At 37.7% G+C, this 19,246-nt stretch overlaps 1 protein-coding gene across 1 annotated transcript; it reads right to left on the bottom strand.

Annotated features, from left to right (window-relative positions):
• Positions 1-16,776: 16,776 nt before the first annotated feature.
• On the bottom strand, positions 16,777-17,196 carry LOC308263435 (uncharacterized protein; the record flags this gene model as incomplete). Its single annotated transcript, XM_080696460.1, has 1 exon — positions 16,777-17,196. The coding sequence occupies one exon, from the start codon at positions 17,194-17,196 to the stop codon at positions 16,777-16,779; it is 420 nt and encodes a 139-aa protein (XP_080552586.1).
• Between the last annotated feature and the right edge of the window lie 2,050 nt (positions 17,197-19,246).

The following is a 19,246-nucleotide window of genomic DNA, read 5'->3' as shown; positions in this document are numbered from 1 at the left end:
TGTTTGTGAATGCACATCATGTGTGCTCAGGAATTTCTCCCCCCCCCTCCCGTCCCCCTCAATTAGATCACCTTATTTGCTTCTTTACGGTTTCTCCTTCTGCGTCTGACTTTGATACCATATGTTCTTTCTTTTATTCTTTTTTCTCTCTTTCTTTCCTTCTTCTTTTCCTTCCTTCTTTATTTTCTTTATTTCAAGTCAATTTACTCTGGCTAGTACTTATAGTACTGTGTTAAAAAGAAATAGCGAGGAGAGATATTCTTATAGAAAACGTCTTTGCCTTTTCTCCATTGAATATAATACCGTCTATGGGTTTGATCACTTTGGTCTTTATAATGTTGAGATATATTCTTTATACGTTTAAACTATGAAGTGTTTTTATCATACAGGATATTGAATTTTGACAAATATGTTTTCTGCACATCTTAAGATGATCATATGGGTTTTGCCCTTGATTCTATCAATATCACATTTGTGGATTTGGGTGTATTGAAAATTTTCTGCATACCAGGGATAAAACCCATATAATCATATTAAATAATCTCTGTAACCTCATGTGGATTTCATATTGCTAGTATATTGTTAAGGATTTTTGCACCTATGTTCATGGTTGTTGGTTTATTTTAATTTGCTATAGGGTTCTTCCTTTCTTTCCTAACAGAGTAATAATAGCTTACTAAAAAATGTGGAGATATTTCTTCTATTTCAATTTTGTGAAAGAATTTGAGGATTAATAGTAGTATTTTTTTATTTTACAATTTAATTCCCAGACTTTATTATGTCTTATTTTCACCCTCAGAGTTATTCCCTCTATGTCTACAGTACCTTCTTTATTCATTATGATGCACTATTTTTAATATATTTTTATTGGTGCATTGTAGTCAAACATCACAATGTATTACAAGATTTGTTAGGATATCCAAGTACACATCATCCAATCAACTTTTATCCAATCCCCATCCCATTCCCTCCCCCTCCCTCAACCCCATGCTTGATTCAGTGTTTAACATTGATATATTTATTTACATACATCATTTGCTTTAAAGAGATTCCATCTTCCCCCATCCCATACCCTCTGATTGGTCACCTTAATTGCTCATCCATAGGGCCCCTTCTTCCACTAGATTCCTTCCTATTACCCATTTCTTCCTAGTTTTGCATATTTGGGAAAGCATCCGATTTTTTATTTTCTGTAATATTTCTCTGTGTATGCTGCTTTGCAAGTTCTAATCCCACTCTTGAAGGCCCCGGCATCAGCCTGGCCACCCAGCAGACTCTGATCCCAGTCTCGTAGGCCCCAGTACTGGCTTTGCCTTTAGGCTAGCTCCTATCTCGACCTTGCTGGCTCCAGCTACAGCCTCACCAAATGGCAGGCACTGATTCCAGTCTTGCTGACCCCAGCACTGGCCTCGCCACATTTCAGGCTCTGATCCCGGCCTCCTTGGCCCCAGCACCAGCCTTGCCTCATGGCAGGCTACAATCCCAGCCTCGCTGGCCCCGACACCGGCCTCACCCCTCAGAAGGCTCTGATCCCAGCCTCAAGAGGCCCCAGCACCAGCCTTGCCTCATGGCAGGCTCCGATCCCAGCCTTGCTGACCCAGGCACTGGCCTCACTCCTCGGCAGGCTCCAATCCCGGCCTCACTGGCCCCGGCACCAGCCTTGCCTCATGGCAGGCTCTAATCCTGGCCTCGCTGACCCTGGCACCAGCCTCACCCCTCAGCAGGCTCTGATCCCAGCCTCAGAGACCCTAGCACCAGCCTTGCCTCACAGTGAGCTCCAATCCCGGCCTTGCTGTGTGTGGCACCGGCCTCACCTCTCAGCAGGCTCCAATCCCTGCCTCAGAGGCCCACGCACTGACCTTGCCTCATGGCAGGCTCCAATCCAGGCCTTACTAGCCCCGACACTGGCCTCACCCCTTGGCAGGCTCTGATCCCAGCCTCTGAGGCCCCAGCACCAGCCTTGCCTCATGGCAGGCTCCGATCCTGGCCTCACTGGCCCTGTCACTGGCCTAGCCATCCAGCAGGCTTCTATCCTGGCCTCAGTGGCCCCGGCACTGGCCTTGCTGTCTTGCTGTGCATCAGGATCTGTTCTTGGCCACTATGAGCAGGTCGTCTACAGATGTTCCCTTTTTTCTTCCTGGATAACCTTCCACCTCTGGGCTCTACTCCCGGAGACCCACTGTTTGTTTGTTTGTTTGTTTGTTTGTTTGTTTGTTTAGAAACAGGGTCTCTCAAGCCCCCAAGGCTGGCCTCGAACCTGCGCAATCCTCCTATCTCCACCTCCCAAACTCAGGGATTGCAAGCATGTGCCACCACACCCTGCATTCTTCAATTTTGTTTTTAATATGAGAGAACAGCACATGTCTTTTGAGAAAGCTGGGACCCCAAATACCCAGTGGCAATGAATTTTGTCCTCCCTCCAAAAGCCAAGGTCCACAGCTTCACTCCATAAAGCAGGATCTGCTGCTCCACGTGTACCCTGGCCTCTCACTCTGCACAGAGGAGCATGGTGGCTGTGAGAGCTGATGACTCCCAGAACCCACAGTGTGGCAGCCCATCCCATCCATGCAGGGCTCCCTCTGAAACCCCCCAAACCCTTTTACCACTTAGCATGTTGTCCAGAACCCCCAATCATGTGTAGGAGGAGCAGTCTACTTTTGGGGAGATTTCCTCAAAAAGTTCATGGTGAACTGGACTGGATCTGTCTGCCCCTCCAAATTCTCATCACCACCACTGCTGCTGCTGCCACTGCCATCTCAGTTCTCTCCCAAACACCTTTCCCACAGGGATTGTTTTCCAGAATTCCCAAGCATGTGTGGCAGTAGCAGTATACCTTTGAGGATATTTCTTTAAAATTATGAAGTGGAATGGATTGAATCTCTGCCTCTACCAAATGCTGACCACCGCTGCCACTGCCATAGCCATTTTGGTTCTATTCAGAGCACCCTCTTCACACAGCATGTTGTCCCAAGTTCCCGCGGTCATCTTGACCCCTCTCCAATATTTTCTCCTTCTTCTTCATTTTTTTTAAAGATAATATGTGTGGTTTGAAGAGGTTATGGGATCGAGCACTCGGCAGCAATGAATTTATCTCCCTTCCAGAAGCAGAGGCCCACAGTCTCAACGCGCAGAGCAGGATCTGCTGTTCCGAGTGCACCACAGGCCCTAGCATAGCACAGCGGTGTTGAGTTCCTTGGGACACGCAGCTCGGCCTCCCGCCCAGCACCAGGCCTCCCAGTTTGTGGGCTCAGCCTCCCACCCAGCACCGGGTCTCCTGGTCCGCAGGCTCTTCCCGCCAGGCACTGCTCAGCTCCCTCCACCAGGTCGCTTTTCTTACAAGGTATGATGTTAAAAGTTCCCTGCGTGCGTGGCTGAAGCGGTCTTTTCCCTAGTCTCTTCTGGGATGTTCTTCCCCAAAATCACTTTTCTTGCATGACAGGTGCTTCCTTGTCGTCTTGCTTCTAATTCCACCGCTATCCACTCTCTCCTGGATTCTAGATCAGAAGTCATGGCTAAAAAATGGCCCCTTAAGTTGTCCCAATCAGATTTTAATCCAAACTCTGGTGTCCAGGGCTTCTCTGAGGAATGCATGTTCTGATCGGAGGCCGCGATTGCCTTTGCAACCTCAGCCACCGCCATCTTGCCTCCTTCCAATAGTAGTATTTTAAATGTTTTATAGAATTTTTTTTTATTTTTATTTTTTTAGTGGTAATGGGGTTCCTGGAAAACCTTCTACCTCTGGGATACACTCCCAGACCTATTTTATACTTTTTATTTGGAAACAGGGTCTTTTTTTTTGGGGGGGGGAGTGTACTGGGGTTCCTGGAAACCCTTCTACCTAAGGGAAACAGGGTCTCTTAAGCCAGCGGGGGATTACAGTGCGGGTATTACAAGCATGCGCCACCACTCCTGGCTAAAAATTTTTTAGAGAATTTTTAAAGTGCTTTTACTGATGCATTATACTCTCACATCATAATGTAAACCATGTTAACAATGACATACATGCACACAGCACTTGATGTCCACCCCCTGCCTCTGAATTTACCCCCTTCTAAATACAGAGTACTGAGACTGATGTTGGTATATTCACATATATAAAAATCCATCAGTTTTTGACTTCTGGGAAGATGGCGACCGAGAAAAGCGGGGCTTAAGAGCCCCGCTAACAACCAATATTCATTACCACAAAATCAGCGCCTTTCATAGCCAGAAAACACCATCACCAGAGAAACAAAAAAATCACCAGGCTCCAGAGAGAAAGCGGACTGAGAACAGAGCCACAGACGCAGCAGCAGCGCTTTACTGCCGGCGGCAGCGGGGAGTTCACCAGACAGCTACAGCAAGCCAAGGTGAGCCGCTGCGGAACAGCCAGGCGGGATTTCTCGCCGCAGGTAAAATCTAAAGCTCCCAGTGGCTGAGCTCAGCACACGCTGCAGGGATTCAGAGTGGAAATCAAAACCAAGAAGAAAAACACCAGCCCCATGGCCGAGGGTGTAGCAGGGGCACCATATTGCCACCAGCGGCAGCAGCAGCGAATTCAGCGAAGCCAGTACAGCTACATCTGCGTACTCAAGAACATTGAGTCAAATTGCGGGCCACAGAGGAGAAATCCCAGTACTGTACTCCCTGGGACTTGACCCAGTGGAGGAGGGGTGGTGGCAGAGATATCACACCATAGGAGAACGTGCAACCTGGCACCACCCACAGTCTAAAGCAGCCTCTATCGACTCTCTGGGTCGGAGACTCTGTGATACAACCCAGTAAAGGAGTAGTGGGATCTGAAATACTACAGACTCGAGATCCAGAACACCTTAAGTGAAGTCATAGTGACCCAAGGGAAGAACCCAGAGAAGGGACAAACTTCCGAAATCATGGGAAAGAGGAATAATACTGGAGCAATGAATGCCCACAACCCCACAACATCAGAACTAGATAAAACAGAAAATCAGAGATTTCTAGAAGATCAAATCAGGAAAATAACTGTAGAAATAATAGAGGTGCTTCGAAAAGAACTCAGAGAGAGTCAAAAGGAGATAAAGGATGCAATTAATGAAGTAAAGGCCTCAATTCAAAGCACAAACAACCGATTAGATCACATGGAGAATAGAATCTCACACCTAGAAGATGATCATTCAAAAAATGAACGCATAGTTTCTAATCTAGAAAAAAATATCCGACAGCAGGAATCTGACATTGAAGAAATATGGGCCCATTTTAAGAGAGCTAACCTAAGAATAATTGGAATAGAGGAGGGAAAAGAAAGTGAAACCAAAGGGATCAACAATCTCTTCAAGGAAGTAATAGCAGAAAATTTTACAGACATAAAGCAAGAGGTTGATACACAGGTCCAGGAAACTTATAGAACTCCCTTTAGACAGGATCAGAGAAGAGGATCCCCACGCCACATAATTGTCAAAATGACCAATGTGGAAGCCAAGCAGAGAATCTTAAAGGCAACAAAAGCAAAGGGCCAAGTGACATTCAGAGGCAAACCAGTTAGAATCACTCCAGACTTCCCAAACCAAGTTATGAGAGCCAGAAGAGCTTGGAGTAACATATTCCCAATTCTGAAAGAAAACAACTTCCAGCCAAAAATTTCCTACCCAGCAAAACTTTCTATCAAATTAGATGGAGAAATAAGAAGCTTCCATGACAAACAGAAACTGAAGGAATTTATGTCTTCAAAACCAGCACTAGAGAAAATACTCAAAGAGATTAACTACAAAGAAGAAATAGGTAACACACACCAGAACTAGAGAAACAAGATTTTCCATCCAACAGACAACTAAGATTGGTTATCTGTGGAGATTCATTATTTATGTTAGTCTTTTACCTATCTCTAAAGGGTATTGTTTGCCTTTATTGTTGTTAATTTTTTAGGATTTCTAGTTGGAATATTAATATACCTTCAGATATAGCATTTGTGAAATATTTTATTCCATTCTATTAGTAACTGTTAACTCTGTTTACATTGTCTTTGGATATACAATATTTTTTAGGGAGTTTGTATACTCTTCTGTTGCCTGTGCCATTGAAATCATAGCCAAGAAATCACTGCCAATTTCAGTGTTGTGAGGTTTTATGACCCAGATTTTCTCCTAAAAGTTTATAGTCTTAAGATTTATATTTAGGTCTTTTATCTATTTTGAGTTAATATTTGTATATGGGATTAGGTAAGGGTCCAATTTTATTCTTTTCCATGTAATTATTATTTTTCAACAATATTTAGTTAAAAGATTATTTTTTCCACCACCAAATGTTCGTGGAAACCTTGTCAAAAATAACTTGACAATATAGGGAAGAATTTAGCTCTAGGCTTGTATTTAACTCCAATGGTTTATATATATGCCTTTAGAATAGTACTACACTGTTTCAATTATTGTAGCTTTATATGGTTTGAAATCAAAATATATATCTTCTAGCTTTGTTCTTTCTCAAGATCGTTTTGGGTATCTAGAGTCCATATTCCATATTAGGATAGATTTTTTTTCTGAAAAATAAATATACAAATATATGATAGTTTCACCTAAAAAAATAGAAAAAAATATTCTCTGGTAAGAAAGTAAGTAAAAAGAAATATTGAAATGCTATCTTTAAGTCATCAAAAGCTTTGTATCAGAAAAATGAAACTGTTATGTGAGATTATCATTTTTTTTGTGTGTGTGTGCCACCAATTTATTTTTTTTTAATATAACAATTTTTTTATTGAACATAAATAGTATACATTTACACTATATTTGGTGCCCTCCCCCCCCCGCCCACATTTCCCCCCACACACACACCAATGGTTGTCCAGGTTAACCATGTCTTATTCATAATTTTACACATGTTCAAGTGTAGACCCTTATTAATCGAGACCGGCCTTCCTCCTCTCCTATCTTACCATCCAAACTTAGCTAGTATTTCCCCTTCAATATCTGGAGTCCCTCTGGTATTCTTTGTGTTTCCTAGTTTGGGCATATTAGAGGAAACATATGTATCTTCTTCTTCTGTGCTTGGCTGATCTCACTTAACATAATGTTCTCCAGGGCTTTCCATCTTCTTTCAAATGATATAATTTTGTTCTTCTTTATGGCTGAATAGAATTCCATTGTGTGTATTTCCCATAGTTTTGCTATCCATTCATCTGTTGATGGTGATCTGGGTTGGTTCCATATTTTGGCTATTACAAATTGTGCTGCTATGAACATAGGTATGCATATGTTGCTGTAGTTCTCTGAATTCAACTCCTTTGGAAAGATACCCAGGAGTGGTATAGCTGGATCATATGGTGGATCTATTCCCACCTTTCTTAGGAATCTCCACACAGATCTCCATAGTGGTTGAACTAGTTTGCATTCCCACCAACAGTGTAAAAGAGTTCCTCTTTCCCCACATCCTCGCCAGCATTTGTTGTTATTTGATTTCTTTATGCTTGCTACTCTGACTGGGGTTAGATGGAATCTCAGTGTAGTTTTGATTTGCATCTCCCTGATGGCCAGTGATGAAGAACATCTTTTCATGTATCTATTAGCCCTTTGTGTCTCTTCTTTTGTGAAGTGTCTATTTAGTTCATTTGCCCATTTCTTGATTGGGTTGTTTGTTTTGCTAGTGTAGAGTCTTTTGAGCTCTTTGTATACTCTGGATATTAGCCCCCTATCAGAATGGTGGCTGGTAAAGATCCTTTCCCATTCTGTAGGCTTCCTCTTTAGGTTATTGATAGTTTCCTTTGATGAGAAGAAACTTTTTAGTTTGATGTTATCCCACTTGTTTATTCTTGCTTTAATTTCCTGAGCTTTGGAGGTTTTGTTGAGAAAGTTACTGCCTGTGCCAATATGTTGTAGTGTTGAACCTATGCTTTCCTCTACTAGCTTCACAGTCTCAGGTCTAATTTCTAAGTCTTTGATCCATCTTGAGTTGATTCCTGTGTTTGGTGAGATATAGGGGTTTAGATTCATCTTTTTACAAATGGTTAGCCAGTTCTCCCAGCACCACTTGTTGAAAAGGCTGTCTTTTCTCCAGCGTATGTGTTTGGCCCCTTTGTCAAAGATTAATTGACTAAAGATGTGTGGGTTTGTTTCTGTATCTTCTATTCTAATCCACTGGTCAGTATATCTGTTTTTGTGCCAGTACCATGCTGTTTTTACTACTATTGCTCTATAGTATAGTTTGAAGTCTGGGATTGTAATGCCTCCTGCGTGTTTCTTGTTATTGAGAATTGCTTTGGCTATTCTAGGTCTTTTCTTTCTCCATATGAAATTCATGATTGATTTTTCTAGGTCTCTGAAGAATGTCACTGGTATTTTAATGGGAATTGCATTGAACCTATAGATCAGTTTTGGCAGAATGGCCATTTTGATGATATTTATTCTGCCTATCCATGAGCACGGGAGATCTTTCCATCTTCCAAGGTCTTCTTCAATTTCTTTCTTTAATGTTTTATAGTTTTTGTTGTAGAGGTCTTTTACATCTTGGGTTAGGTTTATTCCTAGGTATTTTATTGGTTTTGAGGTTATAGTGAATGGAATTGTTGTTTTTATTTCTTTCATTGTGGATTCGTTGTTGGCATAAAGAAAAGCCACTGATTTCTTTAGGTTGATTTTGTAACCTGCGACTTTGCTGAATTTGTCAATCAGCTCCAGAAGTCTTTTGGTTGAGTTCTTTGGGTCTTCCAGATAAAGGATCATGTCATCTGCGAATAAGGATAATTTTAATTCCTCTCTTCCTATGTGAATTCCTTTGTTTTCCTTCTCTTGTCTGATTGCTGCAGCAAGAGTCTCAAGGACTATATTGAAAAGGAGTGGTGATAGTGGGCATCCTTGTCTTGTTCCTGACTGTAGCGGAAATTCTTGCAGTTTTTCCCCATTCAATATAATGTTGGCTTTGGGTTTGCAGTATATTGCCTTAATGATGTTGAAGTACTTTCCTTCTATCCCAATTTTTTGCAGTGTTTTTAACATAAATGGGTGTATAATACTAGATGTCAACCACTAAGCCAAGCATGGGAGGGAGGGATGGGGAGAGAATGGGGTGGGGATCGGGTGGGGGCTGACTGGGCGATTTGTGCATGTATGTCTACAAAAGTTTGTATCCCACTATGATGTATGAATACAGTGCACCAATAAAAAAAAAAGAAAGATTGAAGGTTCAAGGCCAGATTCTGCAGCTTAAGAAGACTCTGTATCTAAATAAAAAAATAAAAGCTCAATGGAAAAGTATTCTTAGGGGTTCAATCCCCAGTATTACAAATAAATATTTCTTATTCTAAAAAAAACATAAATTAAAAAAATTAAAAAATAAAAATTTTTTAAAAAAATCCATCAGTTTTTAAATTTCATTTCATGTAATACTTTATTACTGGCTAAGTCTTTTTACCTATTATTATGTTTATATTTTTATTTCTTTATGGATTAGTTCTAAAAATTGTAACACTTTAGAAATTTTTCCAGTTGTCCATGTCACTCAATATTTTGTCACAAAATTGTTTCTAATTGCATTTCCTAATTCTCTGTGTTTCTGGAATATCATTTGAAATGTCTCCTATTTTTTGTGTGATATTATTTGAATTCTCTCATTTTTCTTAGTTTCCCAAAATTGATCATCTGTTCCATGGACTTATCTTTGTTGTTTTGTAGTCTCCATGTCATTAATTTCTTTCTTAATTACTTGTATTTTCTTCCCTCTACTAACATACATATAATAATAACACGAATACACCAAATAAACGAGGCATCACCAATTAAAAAGGATTGGCCATTTAGTAGGCTCTATAGGAGAAATGTGCTCAATTTAGTAAAAAGTGAAACTAAAGCACCACATAAGAAGGTGGCTTTGAGGTGAGTTAATGATTCGAATATAAATTTGAAACTTTACTATTAATAACAAAATGTGTAACATCTTTCTCATTATGCTATAATGCACACTGTGTACAATGATAGTTGAGGAGATGGCATTTGCAAGGTCTAAAATGACAGGGTAATCCAAGGTATAGAAAAACATAATTGGAAAGAAGACAGAGAATATAGAAGAAAATACCCAATGATAACAGGCTTTGAGAAAACAATGATCAAATATATTACTTATCAAGAAATTTAAATACCAAAATTATATCACTCTTTTCTTTTGACTTCTCAAACAAGTACTATTGGGGGATTATATAATAATAAGATTTGGCAGGTGTTTATGTACTGCAGTTTTAGTGTTTTGATTGGTATGGACATTTAGGGAAGTAACCTGGTGTTACTTAATAACAATAGTCATATACCTTTTTCCCATCAATTCAGATATTGGGTGGATTCTTATAGAAGCCCATAGTATCTCTTACTCATTGCAATAATACTGTTGTGAAGACATGCTGGGGAGATGTGGGTGTTGGTAAGATGATGGATGGGGAAATCTTTGTTATACAGCAAATGGAAAATCATGCAGAAATTAGAAATAATAACAGAATCATAAGATTTAACTAATTATCATTATTCCCTCTTCCTGATTTATACCTATGATATGATCACTAAAAATAATTATATATGTATACCTACAGTAGTGAAAATAATTCTTTCAATACCAACAATGATGAAAGAAACAAAGTTTTTCAAAGATGTACATTATCATTTACATACCTGAAAGAATGCATTAATGATTGAGTTAATGCCTGAGACAAAAGAATCATGGATTAATGATTTTATTAGGGTTTTCCATATGTGCATATACATCATATTGTTGAGATGTAAATAATGTCTATGTTAAATTTTTATTTGTTATTTTTTCACCTAATAATACACATAACATGAACATAATTTTAAACATTAATTTTAATACTTTTTTTACATGAAATAAAGTTTCATTATTAGGATTTTCCAACTATCTCTGTTCAAACAAGATTCAGATGCAAAATTCAAGATTTCAGATTACCTGATTAGGAATAATCAACCTATAAAAATACTGGTCTAGAAGGATGAAATGGAATGACTGTATATAAAATAAAATAAATCCTAAAATGGCTGTAGGTAACAGATGGGAGTCTCTGTTTCCATTTTTAACAATGTTATTTTTTTCTTTCAATATCTAAAAAATATTTTAGTTTTTGTTTTGTTTTGTTTTGTTTTGCAGTACTAGGGATAAAGCCTAGGGGCATTCAACCTCTGAGCTACACAACCAGCTCTATTTTTTATTTTATATTTTGATACAGGGTCTCACAGAGTTGGAAAAGGCCTCACTAAGTAGCTGAGGCTGTCTGTGAAACCACATCCTCCTGTCTCAGCCTCCCGAATGCTGGAATTACAAGTATTAGCCACCAAGCCTGACTTTAGTTTTCTTATTGTATGTTTATGTCTTTATATTTTTTACATATCAATATCATTCTATTGAAACTCTGAAATTATTCATCTGTATTAATATAAGTCTTTATTAAAAATTTATGTGTTTTAAACATATTTTCATAAATGTTTTAGGATTTTTTAAAAATAAAAAAAATAGCCGGGCGTGGTGGCGCACGCTTGTAATCCCCTTGCTTGGGAGGCAGAGACAGGAGGATCGCGCAGGTTCAAAGCTAGCCCCGCGCGCTGGCTTAGGAGACCCTGTTTCCAAATAAAAATGCAAAAATAGGTCTGGGAGGGTAGCCCGGAGGTAGAAGGGCTTCCAGGAACCCCAGTACTACCAAAAAATAAATAAATAAATAAATAAATAAATAAATAAATAAATAAATAAAATAAATAAAAAAATAAATGGACTTGTTAGACACATACAGAAGATTTCATCCAATTACAACAGAGTTCACATTTTTTTCAGCTGCTCACGGAACCTTCTCCAAAACAGATCACATCCTGGGCCTCAGAGTGAGCACTAGCAAATTCAAAAATGTGACATACTTCCTTGTGCCATTTCAAACCATAATGGAATGAAATTAGAAATCGACTATAAGAAGACTCAGAGAAACCACATAAACATGTGGAGACTGAACACCACACTTCTAAGTGAAGAATGGGTCATAGAAGAAGAAAGGGGTGAAATCAAGAAATTTCTAGAAACAAAGGAAAACAGAGATACAACTTATCAAAACCTCTAGGACACTCTGAAGGTAGTATTAAGAGTAAAATTTATAGCACTGAGTGCTCACATAAGAAAAACAGAAAATAATCAAATAAACAACCTAATGACACACTTCAAAGTCCTTGAAAACCAGGAACAATCTAACCCCAAAGCCAGTAGAACAGAAAATTATTAAAATTAGAGCAGAAGTCAATGGAGTAGAAAATAAAACAATACAGAAAATAAAAAAACAAGAGCTGGTTCCCCATAAAAATTAACAATATAGATAAACCACTAGCCAACTTAACTAAAAAAAGAATCAAACCAAATTATGAAGATAAGAGAATAAAAAGGAGATATCACTACTGACAGTGTAGAAATCCAGAGGGTTATCAGAAAATACTTTGAAAATCTATACTCCAACAAAACGGAAAATCTGGAGGAAATCGACAACTTTCTTGATAAATACAACCTTCCTAAATTGAGTCAAGAAGATATAGAAAATTTAAACCAACCAATAGCAATCAAATAGATTGAAATAGCAATAAAGAGCTTGCCATCAAAGAAAATCTGAGGAGCAAATGGTTTCCCAGGTGAATATAAAACCTTTATAGAAGAGCTAATTCAAATACTCCTCAATCTATTTCATGAAATAGAAAAAATGGGACTCTCCAAATATATGCTATGAAGCATATATTTCAAATATATATATGAAGCCAACATTACATTAATACCAAAACCAAATAAAAACAGTTCAAGAAAGGAAAACTACGGGCCTATATCTTTGATGAACTTGGATGCAAAACTGCTAAACAAAATACTAGTAACACACATTCAAAAGCACATCAAGAAAATTATACACCCTGATCAGGTAGTGTTCATCTCAGAGATGCAAGGCTGGTTAAACATATAAAAATCCAATCCATGTAATTCATCATATAAACAGAACCAAAGACAAAAATTACATGGTCATTTCAATAGATGTTGAAAAAGTATTTGATAAAATCCAACATCCATCTATGGTAAAAGTACTGCAGAGAATAGGAATAGAGAGAATGTGCCTCAACATCATAAAAGCAATTATAATAAGCCCACAGCCAACATCATATTAAATGGAGAAAAACTCCAAGAATTCCCCCTAAAAACAGGAATAAGACAAGAATTATCACCACTACTCTTCAATATAGTAATTAAGACTGTAGCCAGAGCAATAAGGCAAAAAAAAAAGGAAATAAAAAAGTACAAATAGGAAAAGAAGAACTCAAACTTTCACTATTAGCAGATAACATGATACTATACTTAGAAGACCCAACAAACTCAACCAAAAGGCTTATAGAACTGGTCAACAAATTAAACAAAGTGTCTGGATACAAAATCAATCTTACAAAATCAGAAGCTTTTCTGTAAACCAACTATAAATCCACTGAAAAAGAAATTCAGAAAACAGTTCCACTACGGATTTTGCACAAAAGAAATAAAATACTTAGGAATAAACTTGACCAAGGAGGTAAAAGACCTCTACAAAGAAAATTATAAAACATTAAAAAAGAAATGGAAGAAAATCTTAGAAGATGGAAAGATCATCCATGTTCATATATAGGCAGAATAAACATCATCAAAAGGGCCATACTTCCAAAAGTGATCTACAGATTCAACACAATACCCATTAAATTACTGAGATCATTCTTCACAGACATAGAAAAATCAGTCTTTAAATTCATTTGAAACAACAAAAACCCAGAGTAGCCAAAATAGTTCTCAGTAACAAAAAACATGCAAGAGGAATCACAATACTTGACTTTAAACTATACTACAGAGCCATGTAACAAAAACAGCATGGTACTGGCACAAAAACAGATACATAGACCAGTGGAGCAGAATAGAAGACTCAGAAACAAATCTGCACACTTTCGGCCAATTGATTTTTGACAAAGGGGCCAAAAACATACACTGGAAGAAAGATAGCCTATTCAACAAATGGTGTTGGCAAAACTGGTTAACCATATACAGAAAAATGGAAATAAATCCCACTTTCTCACCCTGCACAAGAGTTAATTCAAGATGGATCAAAGACTTGGAAATTAGACCAGAGACCTTGAGGCTCCTTAAAGAGGGCATAGGTCAACACTGCAACATATAGGCACATAAAAACTTTCTCAACAAGACCCCAAAGGCACAAGAAACTAAAAGGTGAATCAATGCGTGGGATTGCATGAAACTAGAGCTTCTGTACAGCAAAGGAAACTGTCAAGAACTTCAGTCGAGAGCCAATAGAATGGGAGAAGATTTTTGCTACCTATTCCTCTAATAGAAGACTAAAATCCAGAATATACAGACAACTCAAGAAACTCAGCACTAAAAAAAAAAAAAACAAATAACACAATCAAAAAATGAGCCAGTGAATTAAATAAATACTTCATGAAAGAAGGAACTCAAATGGCCAATAAATGCATGAAAAAATGCTCAACATCATTGGTAATCAGAGAGATGCAAATCAAAACTACCCTGATATTTCACTTAACTCCAACTAGAATGTCAGTCATCAAAACACAAACAACAACAAATGCTGAGGAGGATGTGGAGAAGTGGGAATTCTTAAACATTGTTGGTGGGATTGCAAATTAGTGCAACCACTTTGGAAAACAGTATGGAAGATCCTCAGAAGAATGGGAACAAATTTACCAGTTGATCCAACAATACCACTTCTGGGTATCCACCCAAAAGAAAGGAGAACAAACTACCAAAGTAATGCTTGCATATTTATGCTCATAGCTGCACAATTCACCATTGCCAAACTATGGAACTAGCCAAGATGTCTATAAACAGATGAATGGATTACAAAACTGTGGTATATGTACACAATGGAATTTTACTCAGCCATAATGAAAAACACAATTACATCATTTACAGGAAAATGGGTGGAACAAAGTGAGATTAGTCAGTCACAAAAAAAGAAGAAATCAGATGGTAATATGTGAAAGCTAAGGAGAACTGTGTAACAGGAGGAACTCTATATGAAGAAGGAGATACTATAGAGGAGTAAATAAGACAACCTAACTGAGGGGATGGGATGGGGAAAGGTGGAAACTCTCTAAAGCACATGATATTCTTAAACATATCAATCACTAAGCCAAGCATGGGAAGGGAATGAGATGGGAATGGGGTATGGGCTAATTGGGTGATAAGTGCATGTATGTCTATTAAGTCTTTTATCCCATTAAGATGCATGACTACAATGCACCAATAAAAATTTTTAAATACAGGAAATATATTAAAAACCCTGTTAAACAATTTTTAAAAGACCCTCTGAAAATATATGATAGTTTAATAGAAATAGGAGAGTATATTAAATTCAACTCTCTCGATTTGAGGAAAAAATTTATGTGAAGACATTAGTTGTGCACCTGCCCAAACTGAAATTTTTGCAAGACATATACCCATTGATTTCAGGTTTTTGTTTGTTTGTTTCCTTGGACTTTTTTCCCCTGGTAGCCAACACCTCTGGGATTCTGGCACACATTCCTGTCTGGCTAGCATAATCCCTGTCCAGTTTTTTTTTTTTTTTTCTTTAGCTGTCTTCAGTAGGATCAGCCACATGGTGCAATAATGGCCAAATAAAAATGAGCAAAAGGAAGGGATTCCCAGGCCAAATATAAAAATAAGATAAGTTTCACAATCTGCCCGGCCATCAGGTACGTGCCAGGAGAACTGATATGATGTTGGTTATACTCATCAACCACATGAAACCATAAGAGTAAAGTCACATAGCAAGACTGGGGACCAGACAGAAGAATGGATCCTACTTTTTTTTCTGATTTCATTCAGCAGGTATTATAGACTTAATAACTCCAAGATTTATTGCTCCCCATGTTTCAACAGATTTTACCTTCAAATTAATATAGTTGCAGGTAGCCATACAGTCACATGTCTCTCGTCACAGCCACTAGTGAGGCTGAGGCAGGAGGATCACTGGAGCCCAGAATTCTAAACTAGTCTGGGTAATACAGCAAAACAATGTCTTAAAAAAATAAATGAATTTATATAGTTTCTTTATCATTAAAATTATGTTAAACAAGAATTAAATCAATCACTTCTCTAATCCACTAAATTTATGAGTTCATTTCTCATTGATCTTCCTTTTCCAATCCTTTATTCATACAAAATATATAATTTGGGGTGTGATACTTCTCTTTCCATTGCATCAAATTAACATTTAAGGAATTAGTAATTATGTATATAATTAACCATTACTGTATATATAATTACTAATATATACTATATATATTGGATCAATCAATTAAAAATAATGTATTTTATCCCAAATTGTGGTTAACAAACTTTCCAGGAGACCAGAAATACAAATATCAGTATTGACACTGATTTAAAAAAAAAGAGATGAGCCTTCTAGATGAATAAATTACTTTATTAAGAAACTGCTATTTTTGTTCCATTTTAGCAAATGCCAATTACACAGTCAATCTGTACTTTTGAAGATAACTACAGTACTATCACACAGAGACAGAAAAAGTTATAAAGATTAACATTCTAATGTTCAACAAAATAATGTCTGTCTTCAGTAATGTGATGGAACTCCTCAGTCTACTTCAAGTCCAAACAGAAGCTCTGATGTCAATTCAGGTGTCCAGTAGGCAATAATCAAAATTTGCTTCAGATTGAAGTTAATGTACTGGGGGAATTTCAGTTGAAGTTATTCTTGGAGTGGTTGTTTCAAGAGCAAAACTTGAATTATGGTGAGTAGCAGTAAGAGGATTAGCATTTTCTGTAGCAAGATGTTCTGTAGTTACAACAGCCAGAGCCATATCCACAGCCAGAGCGAGAGCCGTATCCACAGCCGTATCCACAGCCAGAGCCGTATCCACAGCTATAGCGAGAGCCATATCCATAGCCAGAGCCATATCCACAGCCAGAGCCGTATCCACAGCCAGAGCCGTATCCACAGCTATAGCGAGAGCCATATCCACGGCCAGAGCGGTATCCACAACCGTATCCACAGCCAGAGCCGTATCCACAGCCGTATCCACAGCCAGAGCTGTATCCACAGCCAGAGCCGTATCCACAGCCGTATCCACAGCCAGAGCTGTATCCACAGCCAGAGCCGTATCCACAGCCGTATCCACAGGCAGAGCTGTAGCCACAGCCCCCACAGGAGTTTCCAGAGTTGCAACACATGATGTCTGGAGGTGAGGTTTCAGTTGAGGAGAGGAGGATTTTCTGAAGTGTGAATGTCATCTAGTCTTCTGGGACCTTTATATACCTACAACGATGGGTAGATCATACCTCACATGGGCTCTGCTCTCTCATTTTACAACCATGTGCCTAAAATGAGCTCATTCAGTGCAGGCTCACGTTGTTAAATAACTCATGATTTAGTTACCACTGCCCTAGGAATGTTTGAAAACCTTCAAGGAAGTAAAGGTATATTTTCTAACCACCCAAGCTTAGGCAACCATAATTTGTCTTTCATAATTTCATTTTGTGACCATGACAGAACAGAACACATCTCCAAGACATACTTAGCTATAAATATGTGTTTGCTTGTCATTCTGTTCTTTCAAGGCCTTGGAAATAATTTATTAAATAATACTATTAATAGTGAGTATATTTTTTCAGCAACAGCAGCAGTTGCAGTAGAATTATCATAGTTTCTTTCTTTTCTTTCCTCATACTTTGCTTTCCCATCAAAACCATTCTAAACTTCTTATAATGAATTTGGACTCAAGAATTAAGAATTTCAACATGATGCATCTATGCCCTGAAACATTCACTCTCTTTCTGGACTAAAATTTGTACAATTTACTTTTTTCCATGAAGGCTAAGGCCTTTTCCTACTTTTTTTTTTTTTTTTTTTTTTTTTTTTTTTTTGGTGGTACTGGGGTTCCTGGAAGCCCTTCTACCTCCAGGCTACACTCCCAGACCTATTTTATACTTTTTATTTGGAAACAGAGTCTCTTAGGCCAGCGCGGCTGGCTTCAAACCTGAGTGATCCTCCTGTCTCCACCTCCCAAGCGCGGGGATTACAAGCATGTGCCACCAAGCCCAGCGACCTTTTCCTACTTTGCTACACAAAAATGGTTAAACTCCTGTTGGCTCAGAATATTTATCATTTAAGAATTAAAGCACAGACATTTTCATGAGTTTCAGTTTGAAAGCTTGACAATTTCTTGGTTCAATAAGATTTTTATTGTTGATATCCAATTAATTTGATTCTTAAAACAAGTGAGTGTGAGAATTCAGAATATTCTCATATTTGTGTGGTATATCAATGTTTTCCACTAAAATTTCTATCAATTTTGACACTTGATACCCTCAGATTTGTGGGATTATGGATCATTGGCTATTTTGATTCAAGAGTAAAAATTTTAATTATTGGGTAAAATATTCGTTATTCTATTATATAGAGTGATGATTATAATAAATATTAATGCCTTGTATATTTAAATATTCCTAAAGTACATTTAAATATTTTCAGTACAAAGGAAGGTAGTTATGCAATGAGTTCCACATGCCAACGTTCTAAATTCAATTATTCTACAATATTTTATTTATCTTAGTCTCACCTCTCTGGTCCAAATCAATATTTTATTGAGGATACCCTATTTTTATACATTTTTATATATTTTTATACATTTTATATATTTTTTCATTCTTACAATGGTGACATTAGTATCAGCTGACTTTTATTGAGGTTTCTTATTCATCTTTCTTCTTATATTACCTCCCTCACTGGTATTGTGTGATTTCAAGAACAAATATGTTCTTTATGATATCACTGCCTCACCATTATCACTTTCTTCTGCTATTTCTGTAGTAAACAGATTTCCAATTCATGACCTTTCTTTCATTCACAATTCTTTCTGGAATTTCCCTAAGCTTGGGGCATCATTTTGGGTTTTCATGATTCTTTATTTTTACTATCATATATACACAAATGGCTCCTCAAACTAACAGACTTTAGATCAATCTGTCCAATCAAGCTATATAAGCCACTTATCAGGTTGATCAGAGAGACTGTAATATATAAAAACTATTCACTATGAAAAGGAGAAATGTCTTGGCTGAGACATTTCCTAATCCTATAACCATGAAAAATGTCCTCAGCCTATACTAACACATTTTGCAACTGCTAAATGAAAATAATAACAACTGCATGCATTTAATTTTTTGTCTGGAGCAAATGGAAAATATAAAGAAAAACATAAAGGTCAGAGTTCAGATCCTC

This window comes from Muscardinus avellanarius (assembly GCF_963383645.1).
Source record: "Muscardinus avellanarius genome assembly, chromosome: 5".
NCBI classification, from domain to species: domain Eukaryota; kingdom Metazoa; phylum Chordata; class Mammalia; order Rodentia; family Gliridae; genus Muscardinus; species Muscardinus avellanarius.
Note: the sequence above shows the minus strand (reverse complement) of the source record. Positions and strands in the feature narration are given on the sequence as shown.